Below are 21,354 nucleotides of genomic sequence, written 5' to 3'. Positions count from 1 at the left end.
TCAGGTGGGTTTTGAGTCAGAATTTTCTACAAAGGTTTTTATCAATTTCTGAGTGTATGCTTAATGCTTCCCATAATCAACAAAAGCTAAAATATCAACGATTATTAAAATTCATGTGGCAAATGGTTGAAAATATTTGGTCACTCTTATCTTAGTTTTATATTTATTAGCCCTCGTATGGATTAACGAATTCTCATGATAACGCTCCCAGCAGGAGGGGTGAAACGTTTAGTGAAAATGTTACCTACACAGCAATACCCGAGAACCACCACCAACATTTACGAATTTAGATACATACGTCGTTGGATTTACATTGCCGCAGTAGGGCTACGTTATTTTTTTATTATTATCTTTCAAAGTTAGCCTTAATTGGTATGTTTCCTGATTGACAATGTTAGTGACATCTTTCATCTTCATTGCTCACCTTGTTTTGCTAGATTTAACCCATTATTGAGGAAGTGATAAATCTTGAACGCTGCATTTTTCCATTTGTTGTCGTAATTCTCTATATTTCTGTTCCCTTTGTGTGTTATTTTCAAATGAAAGTTTTATTTTCTTGTGTAATGGTTGTTTTGAATATTTTTTCTGATATGCAGTGCTGGACAAACTCTGTTTTTTAATGTTTGCATTGTCTTATTTTTTATGTATCTAAATACTGAAAATGAGGACCAAATAAAAGTCATATGTATATGCCCAGGTGATATAATTTTGCTTCACTGCGTCCGCTCATATGTTATATCTTTGCAGTGTACGTAGAAGGCTAAGTTATTAAACGTTAATAATCGAACAGGTGTAGGTGAAGTGAGAAGAGACGAGTGTTACTTTCGTGATTTTTACAGGATTCTGACGATCAAGACAAATCTTATGAATATTCTGGGAGCTTTTATGCTGCAATTTCCAAAAATAAAGTCTGATGGATTTTGAAATATAATTAATATGGGATAATAAGTGAAGTGTCAAAGAAGCCAATGCGGCTTTGGAGGTAGAGCTAGAAGAGCCTGTATTTTTTCCTCCTGCACAGCCCCATTCCCTGACCGAGGACGTTTCCTTTGAGATGGACGGGTAAAGGTGATGTGGGGGAGTGTGGCAGATGAGGTATTACTCCTGTGTTGGTGGGAAATCCAAAACAATTACTCATAGAGGTAAGGGGTTATAGGTCTTCAGGTCAGAAGGAGCGATGCATAAAATTTGGCCGTCTTATATTGGTACTTTGGGGATCAGAGGTCGCTTCTGATTGGTTGCTTCTCAGGTGGGCTCTGAGTGGTCATTGATTTTGAAGACCCTCTTCCATGTGTTGGCTAGTGTGTAGCCGTCTTCTCTGTTGCAGTTCTCAGGATGCTTAGTTTTTTCTATAGCTTTTCGGATTAGCCTAGGATATTAACGGCTTTCATTACACAGGACTTTAGGCAGATCGAAATCCACAGTGTGGCCAGGTTCCGACCACACTAGCTCCGAGATGGCGGAACTGCTTCTTTTCCGTGGCATGTTCATGTTCCCTTATCCTGGTTTTAATAGATTGGCCGGTCTGTCCTGTGTAACATTTACCACAGGAGAATTGGAGTTGACACACTCCCTTGTTTAGTAAGCGCTTGTCCTTTGGCTGAGGTAGAAGGTCGCCTGTTGTCTTGCAGTAAGTGAACCAGGTCTTCACATTATGTTTGGCCATAATTCCGACTATTCTCTCCACGGCTACCACTACATAGGGAACCTCAGCCAAAGGGAGGGTTTCCTGACAGCCCTGCTGAGGGTTTTTCTTCAAACTCCGCCATGAAGATTTTCGCTACGACCAGTGAGAGAGGGGAGCCCATTGCTGATCCCTCCATCTGCTAAGTATCCTGAGAACAGCAACAGAGAAGACGGCTACGCATTAGCCAACACATGGGAAAGGGTCTTCTAAAATCAATGACCAATCAAGAGTCCACCTGAGATCCAACCGATCAGAACTGACCTCCGATCCCCAAAGTACCTATATAAGATGGCCAAATTTTGTGCACCAACTCTACTGACCTGAAGATGCCAGCAGGATGGCTGGAGAAACTGTTGTCACCTATGGACAACTCAACACGGAGGAGGGCCCGAAAACCAAAACTCAAATTTTTTTGAGATGCAGTAGTCGAAAACACACACCATATGTTTGCTACTCAACTCAATCCATATGAGGGTTAATGCTCGTATGTTATTAATTCATTTTAGTCCACCCCTTAAATATATTTTAATGATATGAGAGAGGGAAATCGTTATGGTACAGTAGGGTGGTCCTTATTTTTAGTTTTCGAATTTCTTTTGGGACACCCCCCAGTTTTGTTCCATTTGGTGAGAAAATGAATCATGAAAATTATGTTTGCAAGATAGTTCACAATGGGTGGGACGTTTTGAAAAGCATCAGATGCTTTTAAGAAATGCTCATTACTTTTTGCAAACCCATTATGGTTGTATCCTTAGAAATGTTTTGCCATCATACCTTCCTTCTCATTGCTTTCGGCTTTTTTAATGAGTTTTATTTGACATTTCAGGCTATGGTTATATATCTGGAAGATAACAACCCAGGTGACCCTTTCATGTACTTGATTACTGTGTCCACAGGATGGGGTAGAGAGTGTGGAACGAGTGCAAATGTGAGCCTGCGTTTACAAGGAACTGAGGGAATGAGCAGGGTATGTGAGAATGGATTTGCCAAGTGACACCAAGACGTTGCGGGGGAGGGAAATAAGTTTACACCAGCATTACTGCGCATGACAGTGGTGAAGTAGCCATTGTCAAATTCAAAGGGGTATTCCTGGGAAAATGGGAATGATGGAAATTATTTAAGTGGCTCTCAAATGCAAGTTTTATTTCACTATTTTGACAAATCATGTTTAAAGACGAATAAAGAATATCTTGTCAAATCAGATGCATTATTGTTAGAGGCATTGCATCTAACGATTTGATCGTTGGATCATTCTTCCTCATAGAATAATCCTCCAAGGTCGTTAGAACATTAATAGCGTAAGCTTGGTTTCGCTTATAGTAGGGCCCGCCCGCCTCTGTGACGGTGCGGGATTCCTCGTCCCCTCCCTTCCTTTCCTTTCCTTCCCCTGGAGGTGTCGTCGGGCTCTCATCGCGGCGATGCCTCCATTCCTTTTTTTTTCCTTCCTCTGTCCTCCCCCTCTCGAGAGGCATGGGCGAATAAGTCTCAGACTTGGTTCCCGGTCCTCGAGTTGTACCCTCGCGGGGCCCGCCCTGGGACCCCCGAACCCACTGTTAGAGGCATTGCATACCACCATGGTATTTCAAGGTGTTGCATTTGTTAATGTATTGAATCCCCTGAAAAAAAAAAAACAATGTAATTCACTCGTGGAAGTGTTGGTGGTGGCACAAGGCTTTTAGATACTGCTGCCAGAGCACCTCTCTCAGAGTCACCAGCAGTGAGAATGTCCTTTATTCCAGTTATGCCTCATTATTATACCTGACCCATGTATTAATATTTTGAGCGTTCATGTTCCAATGGATCAATCACTCTCCATTTGGCAGCATGAAGTACATATTTGGCAAATGCATCCTAAGATTCGCCATGGAAGTACATACCTAAATGTAAATGGTGTGAGCGAGCCACATAGAATTGTGTTGGTAGGGTAGATTTTGAAACTACGCTATGGTAGGTAGATCATTTTTCTCAGCTGTGTTATGTTGATGTGTGCTTGCTGTAATTTGGCAATAATATTTTACTTCTGCTGAATCATTCTGAAATAAAAATCTGAATGACCTTCAGGGCTGGTGATATATAATGATATAGTAATGTAATTCTCTCCTCATGGTGTTATTTATGTATCTTGCTAATCTGTGGTAATGCATGCAGTAGCACCTTGGCTATTGGCCAATCACTGGACGATTTCTCTCTTCTGTGGCCAGATTCCGCCAAACACTCCCTTGCCTTCTCTCCTCCATTCTCCTTTTGCTGCCACACTCTGCTTTAGAAAAACTATTTTATGTGCGGAAAGGGCACAGTAATTGCAGAGAAAGTTTTTTGCACATAGTATTCATTTCTAACAAAATAATTATGAGTGCTTCTTACTTCTCTTCTGATTATCCCTTTGGTTTATCTTCTCTAGTAGGATGAATAATCCAAGCTGTACTGTACGCATAAAATTGGCCCTGGAGGATAATCTTGCATATGATTTTCTTGTAGATTCACTCTCTGGCTACTGATGGAAGTGAAATTTTGCAGTCCGGTTCTGAGGATTGGTTCTTAATACTGTGCCCTTGGTCACTTGGAGAGTTGCTTAATATCAGGATTTGGCATGATAACTATGGAGATAATCCATCATGGTAATGGGTTAATTGAGTCTTTGCTGTAAATAATATGCTCTGCTAATCTTGTGCTTTCCCAGTGAATTAACAGTATGCAATTTTCAACCAGTTTAGTTAACCCTTTCGCTCTGGAGCCTCGTGGAGGGAAATTATTCCACGTTACGAGTCTCGTGAAAATTTTTTGCTCTCCTCTGTTTAAAGCTGATGGAAGGCAGAAGTTGGCACCCATCCAAAGGCAAGGACCCTACACAGCGGGATGCCGATACCTTTTCTCGGCCACTGTCAGAGACCATAGGAGGATTAAAAGACTCCTTCACAGCACAGAACCATTGTCAACTGACTAAAACAGCCTTGTTTTATATAAAAAAATATTTGTTGTTCCCTTCAATTGTTTACAATATAGAATGAATTCCATGTGTTTTTCTGAGCATGAAGAAAGTTTAAACAAAGTACTAGCATTCATAATGACGGATTAGTTATTACATATGTATATTTCTATTCCATATCGACTAATTTGAAACTGAGCAGAACTCCGTTAATATTAATGCTAGAACTCTGTTTGAAATTTCCATGTGATTAGCGAAAAAAAAAAAGAATTCATTTCTAACTTTAGATTTATATGATAAGTAGCAAATACTTTATGGAATTGAAAATAACACAGCAAATAGCATTGGGTGACCGCATGGAGAGGATGGGGAGGGGTTGATTTGAGTGGCCGAGGAAGGGCTTGAGGCCCCGCTGAGCTGGGTCTTTTCCTCCACCATGCACCGCACATACGTGACTTTTGTTCATTTGCATCAGAAAGTAGACAACGCACTGGTGCGGCTTTTGTTCTTTTGCGAGGAAAATCCTCGCCACATGTGGCATTTGGCACGAAAGGGTTAAAGTCTTTTTGTATCTTGAATCAATTCAGTTAGTTGAAGACTCAAAGAAAATTCATCCAGGATGCACTGCTAATGAGAGATACCCTTTAGATTAGCCAGTTTTCATTAAAATTGGTTTGGATGGTAGTGCCAGTTAATACTCGAGGAAGGAAATTTTGCTCAACCTGCTTGAGGCTGAAGGGGTCAAATTTGACTCATTTGTTCTTATTGTCCACTTTTTTTATGTGACGTAGACGTATTTTGCAATGTTTAGCATAGTGTTATTTCAAATGGCAAAAAAAAACTCCTGATTTTTTACATTTTTTTAAGGTAATCTTTAATTTTGTCCAGTACGTATAGCAATTTTTCAGCCAGTAAAAGGTCCTTACGTGGCATATTGCTCAAGAAAGGGAGTGTATTGAACTTTTGGCACTAAAACAATATCACTTATTCAAGGTTCGCTTAGATCATAGAGCAGGAGATAAATCCCACCAAATATGTGCACCACTAACACTGGTTTTAGACTGTTTGTTCAGAAATGACTAGTTACGAGTGAAGAGAAAAATGACTTTGTGCATGTGTCAACTACTGAGATGGGGATGAAAAAGAAAGAAAGGAACAAAGAAACGTTGTAACCTTCCAAAAGTGATAGCTAATTGGTTGTGCAGTGGAAAGGGGGTGAGGGGATGGACCACGTGAGCCTGTTGAATTTTTTCAAGATGTTGCAAAAAAAAAGCTCTTGGTAAGCAAAATTATACACCTCAACCAGACTCCTCTGCTCGACATCAGCCAGTAATCCCTAGAAATTGGCCCATACCAACTCGTACACCCTCACCACAGGAATCACCACTTCTTTCTCAAGGCAAGAATAGGTACACTTGTGAAAAATAAGACTAAATTAAAGGAGGAGAATATAAAAAAGCAGTATTCTGATACGAATAAATTTTATTTTCATGTAAGTATAGAGTCAATGTCACCGACTCATAGCCCAATAAAGCGGCATGCTGTCCCAGTTAAGCGGAGAAAAATCTAGGATATTCTTCTACTGGGTTTTGTTCTTCAAAATCTGCCCCAATTAAGCGGCTGCCCCAATTACCTAAGTGGCTGCCCCAAGTAAGCGGTGGACCAATTACCTGAAATCTACTGTAATTTTAAGTGTAATAAGTACAATCTTCCACCAAACTCCACTTACCTTAGTTCCTCCTTTAATTTTGTTGCTGTTATCGGTGACAACAGTTTAATGAGCACTGCTTCCTGCATCTTCTGGTTGAAGACAAGGATGCCAATTCACCATTTTTGTGCTCATCACATAAGTTCCCTTCCCACCAATGTTGGGAACCGTTGTCTTATAGGTCAAAACTCTCCTCTGCATCATCCAGTTGGTACACTTTGTCTTTGTTGAAATAGGGTAATTTCCGTCATCAAAGAAAATGAAAGGCATTGATTGGGATTCATTACCCACCATTAATGTATTCATGATGTACAAATTATTTGGTTTTAGAAATCCCAGTTTAGATGAACGGTAATGGTCAATTTCAACCTCATTTGAAAAAGGCCAGATTGGCGCCCATGCGATGCCACTCCATGTGGCGCCATAGGGACCTAGTTTCTATATGAGTAGATAGGAGTTTTACATCGTCTGAGATTACCAATGCATGCATGAGGCACAGAGCTCAGGGAAACATCTCTTGATAATCATCTATTAAAATTGCCTATGGTCAGAAAGTTACCTTCTGTTGGTAGGGTATTAATAATCTTTATTGAAGCCAAGCACTACCTGTTAGCTGGGGTATTCTGCTACCTGCTAACTGCCTGCATCATAGCAGCGTTCATCGCCTCGCACCAAGGTGGCCTCACACAGTGACAGAACCAGAATGACGTCATATGGGCTTTCCCAGCATTCATACTTAGCCGTCATGTTTTCGTGTGTTTGAAAATTTTCACTTTTCATTTAATCACGAAAAATAGATATCGTCATTTAAAAATCTAAAAGCGTGAAATATATACTCCAGGAGTCTAGAATAATCTTTTGATTTGGGAAATAAAAAATAATAGGAAACCACCCTATTGTCTCTTTAGGTATCTCTGTGAGCCTCCCTGACTAGCCTAGGGTAGCATCTCTGTCTTGCTTTTGCCTTGGTCTCATCAAATTGTACATTGTTTCCAGACATGCATTGCTATTGGTGGCAAGGGAAGTATTTACAGGTCCATCATTACACTCTTGTGGTTCTTATGAGTGCCCTTCAAAGATTGAAAAGTCCCTCCAAAATAAGAATTGTCTATGGAACATAGTACCTGATTAACGCTTTTGAGTTGGTCATGTTGAGACTATTTATAGCCTGGTGCCCTTTATGAGCTATATGAGACGAAAACTTGAAAACTGCCAGATAAGTGGATGATTGCATCACTGGCTGCTGCCAAGAGGGTCACTGCCTCTACCACCAGGGCTCTCACTCAACTGTGAATAAGTCGTGAATTTCGTCTACCATGGAAAAACCTGGAAATAGCCATGAATTTCATCATAAGACCTTAAAAATCTCTCAAACTTGTTTGTATAACTTCAATTGACAGGTCCAAAGAAAAAAAAGATTTCAATTATGTTTCAAGGCTGAGCCACACGCAGACACCGTCCACCCATTTATCTGCACACATGTATTCAAAGTGCAGTTATTGGTCCGTGTGCCATAACAACATGTTGACCTTAACCATTTCACTGGTGTGAACGAGCCTTTTCCTCCTGCCTGCCATGTGCTTATGTATCACTTTTGCCACATATTACGAGCAGGTTTGCGTAGAGCATAGGCGGATCCAGGGGGGGGGGGGGGCACGGGGGCACGTGCCCCCCCCAGACCCTTTAAAATATGCTAGATTTTTAATACGGTCCCATTATCATTTCGTTCGTTTTGTATGACGAAATATCCTTGACCCCCCCCCTGAACAAAATCCTGGATACGGCCTTGCTTGTGCCCCTCCCAGAAAGAAATCCTGGATCCGCCCCTGGCGTAGAGTGCACCACAGTAAAAAGGTTAAGCCTGTGATTGGAAGCCCGGTATCCGGTAAAGTTTTCATTAACCCAGGAAAAAAATCAGACACTTCTTCACTTCCCTGCCACCCTGTTCCCTCGATTTTGCCACTCATAACCTTAAGTCAGACCTGAATTTTGCTATTGATAGGTAACGTCATGAGAGATAGCACTTTCATTGCTGCGTTTATATTCATGGCATCTGTTGCGTTTGCTACATTTTTAGTTGCTACATAAGGCCGTTGAATGTAACATGATCGATATTTTTGTCTGAAATGCCTTATCTACGGACCGTGAAAACCTGGAAAAAACCGTTAATTTTGATGATGTAGTTAGAGTGGGAACCCTGTCTTCTATCCTCCTCAAATGGGTCATTCTTGTTCACTCTCTCGTGAGCAACACCTTCCCTTATTCAGCGGTTCTCTCTCAAAGAGTCAATGAACTGGAACTCTTTCAACAACACCAACTGATGAATTGTGGCTGAAAGCTTTAAATAGATGAGGGAGGAGTTCACCCTGTACTAAACTGCTACTGGGAGGTGAATATTACACGTGAGGGGATCAGTTCCTCTCTCTGCACTTGCTATCTTGCACTTGGAGAGTTTTTTTGTTTTTGGGTGTTTGTAGGGTTTACCCAGATTGGAATTCGAGACATTTCTATCATTAACTGAATGCTCTGCCTACTTGGCTTCTGTTCCACCATAATTCATCAAAATTACTTGGTATTTAATGATTACAGTGGAACCTCGTTAAAGCGAGTACGGGCTATAGCGACACTCCCGCTATAACGATAGATTGCCGATGAACCGTCAATTGACCCTATAATAAGCGTGTTAATAAATTCGTTTTTACCAGACCCTTTTGGTGTTGGCTCTCGCCATAGCGAGGGTTTCACCGCCGGAAGACTTTCATCAAGACTCCTTAACCTCCGTAATTGCTAGCGATCTGTTAGAAATGAAGTTAATGGAGTGCCTAGTCTCAAACTTATGTGGTAAACTGTCGTTCGATAAATAAGTAGTTAATTTTGGTGAAAATATTGTGGCATTAGCATTCGCGAATGCTTAATCTTCTTTTGTTCCTCGGGCGGCAGAAAGCAGTCGGCAGCATACCCGCACGTGCGTGAGTTGCGTGAATAGAAAGCATTTGATGGCAGTCACTATGGCCAAAAAAAAACACCAAACACGTCTAAGCGAGAAAATAAAAATATAGGAGTAATATGAGAGTGTCGAAATTAATTTATCTTCCTATTCGCTCTGCAAAATTAAAAAAAAAAAAAAAGCGCCCAAGGAATGCAGACGATGAAGAGTTATAAGGAGCTTTGTTCGGGTGGTTTTGCCCATTCAAATCTGCGGGAACTTCTGAGAAAGGGGCTACGCCCAAGCCTGAAGCGGAGTATTTTAGGGATAGATTGCGAATCGAGAATTTTAAGAGTGCGGAAGGTTGATTATACTAATGCGAAGCACCAAAGCGTTATCTCCCCTCACAATTGCTGGTGATGCCTGCGGTGTAAACCTGACGTCGTGGAAGAAAGGACTCCGATCATAAGTATCTTTAGAAGTATTCCCCGCGTCATATAACATAGACGAAACGGAACTTTTTTTACATACAAGTCCCCGACAAAACCCTTGCAGTATGAGTTATTTCTTGCAATGATGCCTCTAAAGGTAGGTAGTGCGCCTTAGCGATGATGTAGGATGTACGAAGCAATGATACTCAGCGTGAATTGTCCGGATGGACGTATTTATTCTCCGTTGCGGATTTACAAGGGTGAACTATTCGGGTCACTGGTCGGAGTCGTTCTGGCGCTCTCTTTTGTCACGTGGGTAGCCGAGCATCCCCTGGTGGCCGCTGGAAGAACTCACAGAACAACTAACTCTCGTTTGCAGTGCCGTGGTAAACTCGGTGTATCATTTCAAATACGTCGCGAGCGTAACACTCAAAAAGAAACTTTTTTTCAACAAAGGCAATTTTAATCACGTCATTTTTCAAGCTTAGCAAACTTTTTACCGTAGATGATGAAGATATTACATTATCTGATAGAAAAAGTCTTCCAATGCGGGAACGTTATACAACCTTCCACCGTTTTCGCCTGTAGAAACAAATGTAATGCGTTATTTCACTTCACTGCCGCTTAACGTACAGAAACAATAAACATTCACCAATGGAAACCTTTGAGGCATTAAATAACCGCGATACTGTTTTATCAGTTAATTTTTGAATTTTCAGTGGAAAATACCAAAATAATAGAATGATCACGTAAATGAACTAATTAAGTGCATAGAAAAATGACTTCGTCGGTTGTGCATTAGCATAATATTTGACGAAACAATGCTTTCCATGATTTTTATTCAGTGCGGCGCTTATAAATTGTTTGAATAGTTAGTCGTTGTTTGAGTAAGGAAATTTAGTGATGCAAAAAACATCGCCTTTCATCCGGATTTATGCTTACGTTTATCGGATCGATGTTTATCTGTCGCCGCACCACTCCTGTTCCTGTATATCTGTTCGCAACAGGTATATTGGCTATTATTTGCTCCACCTCCGGTAAAGCGACAATTCGCTATAGCGAGTGTTTATTAGTGCACCGTGGGGTGTCGTTATATCGAGGTTGCACTGTATATATTTTGAAAAGGGAAATGACTTGAGGACTATTGAAAATATCCATACATTTTGGCTGTGCTGCTTTTTCTACATTCACGGATGAAAGGAAAAAAAACTAAAATTTTTCTCTCCTTTGAACTAGCAGGTATTGTAAACGCGTCATTGTACGTGAATTGAGAGGCGTGGATGTGAAAGGTGTTTGGATCTTTCTTGTGGATCGCTGGATATCTGTGGATGGAATGGTTTATGAAACTTTCCCGACTGGAACTGTTCCTTGCTGTAAAGTGGCTGTTGCGACTCGTGCAGAGTTGAGGAAGTGGAGAGATACTTTTACAGAGATAACATTGAGTAGTTTTTCACAGAACCACATATGGATTAGTATTTTCTCAAGGTAAATAAATATTTACTTACAAATTATATGCTAAGGTCTTATAACCCGATCTATAGCTTGCAGTAGTGGCATAGCTATGGGTTGAGAGGATAGATTCCCCCCCCTCCCCCCCATCCCAAAGCCTCAGAGAAATTTTTAAAAAAATCTCCGTGAGATTATAGTTTTAATGTCAATGTCTTTTTTGTCGAGGGCCACTTCACAATCTAAAATCAAATTTCCCACTCCTTTTGTCCTTGTAGGAATGTTTGGTACATATTTAATACCTTTCTGTAATAACACCACTTCATGAGTCTCAAACACTGTATTGGCCCAGCTTAGTTAATAGACATGCGAACAACATCAAAAATCCCATCTATCAGACCTCAAGGCTGTGAATTCAATCCGAAAACGTCGGAGAGACAATAATCTTACCGTTGAAAAGGCAGATAAAGGAAACTCAGTGGTGATAATAAATAAGAACGACTACTTGGATAAGTGCTATGGCTCCATAGAGAATAATCAAATTGTTAAACTTCCAACAGACCCTACCAAGAAGATGGCCATGTTTCCACGGCTTGAATTTTTCAATGCTAAAGGCCATGTTTTCATGGCTTTGCAGTCAAGCATGCCAAGTGGGTCCCAAGCACCATTAGGGTCCCTAGGCATGAGAGGTCCGACCCTTTCTTATTGTCCGTGTGCGGATTACCTCGGCCCATTCCGGCACGTAATGTCCCACTCAAGGAAGGTGCTTATGGTCACATATTTGTTTATAAGTTTGAATAACGAAAAACGTACATGTTGTATTTATTGAAAACCAATGCCAAGAATTACATTCTGGGTGTTCTGCTCATGGGTTCCAAATTTTAAACAGAACTCTTGCGTTTATATTACCGGAGTTCATCATCACCTAGAACAAATTTTGGAGATGGTATAGTTATTTTTATACCTTACCAGCAAATTTATAGGAGCGATATTGTTATGATTTACATGTAAAGATATATGTTATTCTGTTAGCAACATTCTAAGTGTACATTTGCAGTGAAAATTGGTGAAATATCCTATTGAACTCCTATGAAAAAGAGCCCTCGTAATGTAATAAAATATGATTCTCTTCTCTTTCTTATTTTGTGCGTAATATGAATTTATAATTATCTAAGTGAAATTGCTATATACATTTAAGTTAGCCATTTCAAAAAACAAATTTTTAAGATTCAAGTAGTTTTATGAGAATTTTTCGGGAAAATATTCATGAAAAAAAATTCAAAATGTATCATTCTCATATTTTCAGAATGCTTGTGGAGAGCAGATGCGAATGTGTCAATAAGTGTGGATTTGGGCATCATAGATCTAAAATATGTTAATGTTATAAATCGTAAAAACCTAGAAGTATGCTAGGTACATTGAAAGATTTCATTCCCTTTAAAGTATTTGTTGGTCTATGATATAAAGCCCTTTTGCTGAAAACCATAAAAATAACCGTAGAACTTCATTTAAAAGTTCTAGAGTCATTGCAAAATGAAAGGTTTACATTGATGAACTGACATTTGCTGCAATATAAAAATTAAAAAAAAATTAAAATTACACTAGTAACAGTAAACTGACTGCAAAAGTATGCCGTGATGGGCTGCCTTTGGGAAAAGGGTTGAGGATTATATTTGCCCATATATAGAGTTGCTGAGGAAAGGGTCCGGCACCCCGCTAGACAAGGTCATTAAGTGGAGGAAGCGACTACCTGCACCATTCCTTGCCAAGAAACAACTTTGTACAGGGCAAAAAAGAAATGCTCAGTCTTCGTACAGCCAAAACCAACTTTCTGTGAAGGAGCGAAAGGGATGAAAGGGTTAAGAAGTGCCGCCTTGATGGATACCGCCCAAAATTAATGGCTCGTTTCTATCGCGAGCAGTTAGGATTGGTGAGACTAGGGCAGGGAGAGGACTTAAGAGTCCTGAGGGGACTGGGTGAGATCGATCAACTCTCACTCGTATGAGCTCCTGATCCACGCTGACATGGCTGCAGCAATCAAGCATGAAGCCGACCAAAGGGCCCTTGATACATTCCTGTATGGTCTTACCGGTGAGCTATGTCGACTGTGCTGCTTGGCTGTTTGACGTGGCCATTGATACGGCTATTCGGATCTGCAAAGATCGCAGTCCGCGAGCCCCCTCGCTGGTCCGCCGTGTTTTCCGGTCTCCAGCGGAGGCGGGGCTATGAGTGCGACTCACCAAACCATCTCGTGCAAAGTTGCCCCCGCTGGTGGTGTTACACTTGTGGCGCTTCCGGCCATAGTGCTCATAAGTGCTGGCGAAAACCCTCAGAAGAGCCTTTAAATGGCAGTGGGTCCAGAGGCACCACCCAGGTCGAACCCCTGTAGCCATGTTCCTTCCACGGTTAGAGGCTGCTCAGCAGGCAGAGGATTTAGTGATGGCAGTTAGCGTCGGCGGAAAAGAATGTAAATTATTGGTGGGTACCGGTGCCCAAGTTTCCTTGGTAGCACGTGATGCGAACGGGGCGAACCCCTGTAGCCATGTTCCTTCCACGGTTAGAGGCTGCTCAGCAGGCAGAGGATTTAGTGGTGGCAGTTAGCGTCGGCGGAAAAGAATGTAAATTATTGGTGGGTACCGGTGCCCAAGTTCCCTTGGTAGCACGTGATGCGAACGGGGCGAATGACTTCGTAGGCGGTGGATTTTGAAATTCAGTGTTCCTGAGTCTGAGTTATACACTGTCGGATCAGGGACCCAACTTTGAGTAGGGTCTATTCCAGAATTTGTGTAAATTTTTAGGGGTATCCCCATATTGTATCAAGGGCATTTCGGGGGAGACTGTGTGGAACCATAGAAACGGTGTAATTAGTGTTAGGAAAGGGTTCTTATAGTTTAGATATGACTGTGGTAGATTCGGTAGGAGAATTGTAGGGACTTTTAGGGTTAGATTTCTTGGAAAAATATGGTTGATTAATTGATGCGAGGAAAAAGACGATGAAATTAGGTGACGTCGACATTTCATTGAGAGGCGAGTGCAGCATGCATGAAGGATGCGAGGATATGGTAGAAATAAGTGCTAAGGTCATTGGAGTGGACATTGAAGTGCCAATTAAATTAACTGATGGGACAGTGATCCTACCCAGGAGCAAAACAATAGTGTGCTATCAGATGATGCCCCTCCCCATTTTCCTTCTTCAGCATAGATATTGTTTGGGCTCTACCGCGCACCTTGAATGGCAACTGGTCTCTACTCACCATCCTCGATCATTTTTTCTCGATCATTCCGGTATTTAGAGATGGTGGCTATTCCATCACAGACAGCAGAAGTAGTGGCCGAAGCTCTTCGTAGGCTGTGGATTTTGAAATTCAGTGTTCCTGAGTCTGAGTTATACACTGTCGGATCAGGGACCCAACTTTGAGTAGGGTCTATTCCAGAATTTGTGTAAATTTTTAGGGGTATCTAAATTACGTACCTTACCCTTTCATCCCAGCTGTAACAGAAGGCCTCACCTTCACCACCGTGACACCGTGGAAGGTGATTTTCGGTCGCGAAATGAAGATGCCCTTCCATTGCTTAGAGAACGTAGAGACCGGTACAAGAGATTCTTATGTAGACAAACAAAGTGATCGCCTCCAGCAAATTTGGAAAGAGTGTTTGGGGAACAGTAGGAGGGCCCTTGAGTTGCAGGCGAGGCAATACAATAAGAGGAGTAGGGATGTGAACTACCAACCGGGTCAATGTGTTTACCTAAACCACCCCTGTCTAAAACCCAGCAGAATCCGCAAGTTCCACAAACCATTTTTGGGACTTTATAAAATCGTTGAGGTCCTCAATGACTTTAATCTACGTTTACAGCTACGTTTTAGGATTATTGTGGTGCATAAAGACTGCGTTAAAGTACCTATATTGGGGTGTGAGAAATACGGAACATGAATTCGCAGATGTAATCAGGGGTGAGAAAAGGCGTGGGCATCTGAGATTACCAATGGCGAGTGGGTAAGGAGTTGAGGAAGCATCAACATCTCCGGAAATCGTTTCCACCTCCCCCTTCCACTCCAAATGCAACAACGAGGAAGAAACGCACTGTGAGATTTCCCCCCCCCTTTTCCTTTCTTTGGAAGTTGATGCCATTTCAGATTTAGGGAGCGAGACTTCTTGGTCGTCAGTTTCCAACCATTTGGAGGACAAGCGTGGAGACGAATGGAAAGCTGAACGAACACGCCCACTCCAAGCAGAGCAGCCCTTACCCCAGTGTTCACCATATCCGTTGCGTAGTTGGCGGAGGGTTGCTGATATAAATAAGGAAGAGCACCCTCAAGCGATCGCATAGACCGAAAATGCGCCCGGCGCGATGCCACGGGATCGCACACTTTTAGAGCGGTGAATTCGCCAAGGAGATAGCTGTAGCGTTCGGAGCTTCATGTTTCTTGCATATGCAGACAGGATTTTTATCCTTCTCGTTGCAAAGGAATAGCTTTCTTTTATAATTCATTCATCTTTGGGTGTGCACTTGCTAACATGCGTATACGCACGTGCCGCCACTGCAGCGGAGACATCCTCAACCACCCTGCCCTCTGAAGCCCTCCCATCACTCAGTGCTAACACTCCCAAAGTGTGTCCTGGTGCATTTGAAGAGCGAAATGGCGAGATTAATAGTGACGGTGCGATGCCTGCACCTTGCCCTTATAATTTGAGGCCACGGCCAAGTTAAAAAGAGAGTGACGAGGCCATTATGGTGTTGGCTGAGTGTTTTGCCCGAGGGGCGATGAGTGTTCTTAATCAATGTGAGTGAGACGGGACCGAGTGTTTTCCATTTGGATAATGGAATACTGTTTGAGAGACAGTACGATGTTATTTTATCAGACCATTCCTGGTCTGTGGTGGTAAATTTTGATTTGTTGAAGTTAAAGAGCAAATATAAGAAATTGGGAGATATTTTTGGAGTTTGGAAGGAGAGATAGCCTAGCCTGAAGTGGTTGTATTACACGTGGGAAAGCAGGGAATCCCGGAGTGGGGTATGATATGGTGCTGAGTAAGATGTTTAGATTTAATTGATAGAAGGGATAAGCGTGGCTGGATTAATGCCGGTGGTACAATATTGAAAACAGTATTTGGGATGATGGATTCAGAGGACTTAAGAGTTTTAAATGAGCGTATTAACAACGTGGAGAATGAGGGCAGCGAAATGGAAGCTGAGATAGCTAACTGTTTGTTATTAAATCTAGCAGGAATGGTTGCTAATAATACAGGGATTATCTCGGCATTGCTGAGTGAACTAATACAATTTCAGAATGAAACTCAGACCTTCTCCAAAGGGGTAAAAATTTGGCTGGTCAATCGCATCCTGGTGGATGAGAGAAATTTGGAACAAATTGGTCATGCGTTGGTCAGTGCACAAATATGTAGATATTTCACGACTGCGTCAGGCTCTTGAAAATAGTGTTAATGGTGGATTAAGCAGTGTTTTGATTCCACCAAATATGTTATTAACAATTTTAGAAAGGATTAGAATTAATTTAAAACTACCTTACTGTGTATTTACTTTAATCTGTACTTACTTTTTTTTACTTACGTTAATGTGTACTACCAAATGGCGAAAACCTCTGCAGTTGCGGGGGGAGCACAACTCAAAATTATTAGATATGAAGTGAAACACTTTTCACTTTCCACATAAAAATGTATTAAACAACAGTCGACATGTTTTGCTGCACTGCAGCATTATCAAGACTAAACCAAGAAATTAACCATACCAATATGAATACAAAATTGCACATTCGCAAACATTTGAGAAGGTGGGCGTGGAAGGAGGGAGGGTTGGGTGAAAATTATTATTGATATCACCTTAGGAAGGAGAGATAGCCTATTTGAGAGATATTTAATTCATACATATCCGGTATTTCAACAAATCTTTGGTATCCATACTCAGTGGAACATTGGCAACACCATATTGATCGATGCAGAGCGAACCTATTTTACAATATGGAAGGGGGATGAAATAAGATTGTACAGGGTTGGTGTGCACAGCATTGTTTCATTCAGGAAGCCTGTTCATTCGTGCGAGTATCATCTATTTATACAGGTAACAGGGTAAGTCACTGTCAGCTAGACGCAATAAAGCTAGAAATCCCTCATTTCATAAGAGTGGGCCTAGGCTGGCTGTTTTCCCTACCTAGAGCAGTACAAGTAACACTCGTATGGGACCTCTAGGGAGCGAGCGATAACTATGGAGATAGAGGGAAGTGGGCTATTGGTTAAGAGTAGGCATTGCGATATCCTAGGTGATGATTTTAAACTTATGGCAATTGATCTTGGCCAGTTGCTAATGAACGGAGGTTTCCTGCCCTTCTAACACCCAATGTTTCAATGTATGACAATGATTCATCCGTGTAGAAGGACCCTGAGGTTGATTTTGATAAATTAAAAAATGAATTTGAAGTGAATATGAACTATTTCAGAGGAAGGGTTGACTTGATGAGTTTAATCGCTAAGACTAAAACTCAGAGAAGTGTATACAAGGATGTGGTGTATCGTGGTGGTTGTGGAACCGGTTGTGTCCGAGCAATTTCGATGCTTGGTGTATTTCTTTGGTGTTGTATTAGAATTAAGAGAGGTCAGTCCAATGTAGGGAGGGACGCTGACCCCCCCTGTGTGACTGAAATGATTAGCGCTACGGACGCCAAGGTAATTTTAACCCCATGTGCCAATCTCAAGATGAGAACTCCATTGATGAAGACCCCTAGATTGAGAATCAATTCCTAGTTTTATTTTTATCAGAATTAATGATTCAAATATTTTTATGTTTCAAGTTTTTCAATTGTTTAATTTTAACTTTCAATTCATGTGTTTTCCATTTGATTTGCTTTTTCACTATATCTGATTGTGTTCTTTTGAGGTTATCCATTTTTTGCTGTGTTTCATTTTTTTAATCTTTTTGTCATGTGCGAATGCAAGTGGTTGGTAAATGTGGTAAAAGTGGTTGGTTGGCAAATGCTTGATAGCATCCCACTGTGGTGGAGTTATGTCTACATTGAAACTCAGGTCAGAGGCAGCTAATGTTATTCCTTGCTTCTGTTCCAGAAGATGCCTCATCATTTGAAAAAGTGAGTTCCATCTTGTGGGTTCATCCTGAATGAGCATAGAATGGGAAGTGGTGAAAATTTTTGAATGCTGGTGTATTGATGGCATGCGTTTAGCCAGGGGCCCTCATATGTGGTTGTTGAAGTCATCGACGAGACCCACCGTTTTTTTACTATTATTTTGACGAAAATTTTGATTTTTTCCAACTTTGACTCGTCATTTCGGAGAAGTTGTTTGGCATAGCAAAACAAAACTAACGTCAGGGGAAGCCTGCATCCATGTAGTCTTTGAATCCGTGATGATCTTTCGGACGAGTGGGAGGGTTCGGGAGCAGTAGCTCAATGCATTACATGAGGTACCCCAAAAGTCAATTTTTATTTTCCACCATTTTCAATTTTTTTTAGGTTTTTCTAGGGGGAAATTCAGAGTTTTCCCCCGATAATTTTCGGTCCCCCACGTCGAACGATATCTATCTATTCACCACTATTATCTGCAAATTTGATGTAGTTTGTCAACTTTGCTAAAATGGCACTGCCTGCACTAAACAATCAGAGTCCTCTATTTTAATGACTAGCAACTACAAACATTGTGCGTGCAACAATGTATGGCACGAAATTAAAGTATTGAAGGTATTCCAGATTGTACTTGTGGCATAATGATTCGAGATCTCGAACATTGAATACTTTCTAGTGTTCGAGGTACATATTCTAGTATTTGTGGATACTATTCCCGCATCTGTTACATTCTGCACTAATCAATTCAAAATATGCACTTTTTGTTTTAAATGTACATGATAATGTAAACACAAGTAACTATTAAAAGTTTTAATGTGGAATGAGAGGTTGACCGTGGGCCTAGTAATTTTGGTGACACATCACTCTCATAACCTTTTTTTATGTGAAAGTCAGAGCTGAAGTTCAAAATATTTGTAGGATTCAATCATGTGTCAGGAGTGAATCAATTTGAGCTTAACTAATTCCCTTTTCTTAATTTTTGTATTTCCAATAGTTTTATTGAGGCAATGTAAGGGTTCAGTATATCGCTAGCATCAGGGAAAGGCAGGGTTAGTTAAAAGGAAACTCTACATTACTCAAAGCAGGTTTTATTAGGCACGTTCGTGCTCTACAGTCACCAAACACACACTCTCGTGCTCTTCGTGGACGCAACTGCCAACGCCGTTTTCATCGCACGCCTCTCCGCGTGCTATATCTAGATCCCAATTTGCGGCCACCCAAGAGGCTGCCTTCTGCTGACGCTGCACGGATCTCACGCCTAAGGCGAGGTGGAGTGGGGTGCGTGACAGGAAGGGTGATAAGACGAGAAGCAAACCGCCAATGCAGCGGTGCGTGGGTGGTGGGTGGTGAGAGGTGGAAAAAGGGGGAAGCTAGGAAAGAGGTCACGTCCCATCTTCGCGATACTTACAGCAATGTATTAAAGGAAATGAAGTGATGTGACTAATGAGTCTTTCCAATTTCTCTCTCATTTAGGCCTGCTGAAAGTACATTCACCAGTTGTCAGCGGCTGTCAATAGCTACTAATCTATTAATGACTGCGATGCTGGCGAGCATTATGTTCTATGGAGTAGCCAAAAAGCCAGGTAAAGTGTAGAAGTTATTATTTTCCCAGTTTTAAAAATTGTTGCTGCATAGAAAATTTTGCACTTGTATTGGAATTATACTGAATCAATCTAAACTGAGTTGAAGACATAACAGTATGAAATATTTTTATAATATTGCTTTCACTGTACACCTTATAACTTCCCTTGTGTAGATAGGCTCTTAACAAATTTATACTTTTAACCTTTGCATGCAGGTTACCTAGGTCACTGACTGTGAATTCCTTTATATTTTTATTAGTACCTTGCTATGTAACATAACATGTACATGTAACATAAGGAGTTCTGCAAATGCTTGATTAACCTTTAACCTCGATTTGTGATTTCAATCTGATTCTGACTTTATAACTGTAAAATTGTTGTTTCTTTATAGTGATATGTACTGATAGCATGTTAAGTCCTGTAACCAATTGATTGAAGCTGATCACCATAGGAATTCCTTAATTCTGAGTTGTATTTATTATAGGTTTTCAGTTGGATGTTGGTGGGTTTACAATTTCAGTGACAGAGTTGCTGGTGTCGGTGCAAACTGTGATGATCACAACTATTATGAACATTCCAGTTGCAATGCTTTTCAGGTAAAGTGCTTGTAAATTTTGTTTAAAAAAAAAAACATATTTTTATTTCTTCCAACTAAAATTTCTGAAATTAATTTATGATATCGGGCTGTTCTCCTACCCAAGCAGCAAAAACTTATGAAATAAATATTTTAACACACATAGTAAGAACATTTCCAAATCACATTAAAATTATTTTGAAAACATATTAGCTTTCTCTGTTTCAACTTCTAAAATGTTTTTTTCATTATTTCAAAATGATTTCAACCTAAGTTTCAAATATGTCAAACTCTTGAAGGAGTTATGAATTCAATATTTTAAAATTGTTTTGAAATAATCCACAACTATTTCAGCCTCCATTAAAAATGATTAATAGTTTTATTAAATTGATACAAACACATTGTAAATTACGAACTATGCCAGAAACACTATGAAATGTTTCCCACTTGACATTTAGCACGAATATCTATAAAGTAGTAAAAGCATCATGAGTATCAAGAGCATCCCCTTCATCGTGTATGTCATTCGATTGCTTTACAAGGGTTCTCGACACTTGACATCACCACTCGAGGCATTCCAGAGTAACTTATGTCTCAGCAGAATTAAGAAATGTAGTGGGTGGGGCAACATAATTTCCTTTTTTCAAAACTTATTAAATCCCATAGTATTGATCAGAAACTTTTTACTTATTTTTTTATATTGTAAGCTCATATCTAAAGTTCTGTTTCGCACAATTTTGAAGACTAAGCCAACGAGGTGACGTCCCCTATTCTCCAGACAATGAGTAAACCATTTTCTGGCATTTGTCGTGGCTGTTACCAGCATATCAGGGGGTATGCTGGCAAATTCATCCTGAATGTTTGTATTCAAAGCTTGCAGGGTCCTTGGACTGTGTACATAAACATGAGATATCAAAAAATTGCATAGAAAAAATCACAAGGGGCCCAATTGGGAGAGAGAGCCATAATTGACTGAAAGTGC

The 21,354-nt window shown here is 40.7% G+C and overlaps 1 protein-coding gene across 2 annotated transcripts in view; it reads left to right on the top strand.

Moving 5' to 3' along the window:
• Positions 1–21,354, top strand: part of LOC124161924 (polycystic kidney disease and receptor for egg jelly-related protein-like) — a 241,807-nt gene that overhangs the window by 147,218 nt on the left and 73,235 nt on the right. The window contains exons 22-26 of one of the 2 annotated variants that reach the window (XM_046538185.1): positions 2,514–2,654; positions 4,166–4,305; positions 10,918–11,163; positions 19,689–19,798; positions 20,283–20,394. In XM_046538185.1, the coding sequence (XP_046394141.1) occupies positions 2,514–2,654; positions 4,166–4,305; positions 10,918–11,163; positions 19,689–19,798; positions 20,283–20,394 (749 nt within the window). Of the gene's footprint in view, positions 1–2,513; positions 2,655–4,165; positions 4,306–10,914; positions 11,164–19,688; positions 19,799–20,282; positions 20,395–21,354 lie in introns of both variants that reach the window. The other variant, XM_046538186.1, reaches the window with a different exon arrangement.

The sequence above is a fragment of the Ischnura elegans genome, chromosome 7 (assembly GCF_921293095.1).
Source record: "Ischnura elegans chromosome 7, ioIscEleg1.1, whole genome shotgun sequence".
In the NCBI taxonomy this organism is placed as follows: Eukaryota; Metazoa; Arthropoda; class Insecta; order Odonata; family Coenagrionidae; genus Ischnura; species Ischnura elegans.
Note: the sequence above shows the minus strand (reverse complement) of the source record. Positions and strands in the feature narration are given on the sequence as shown.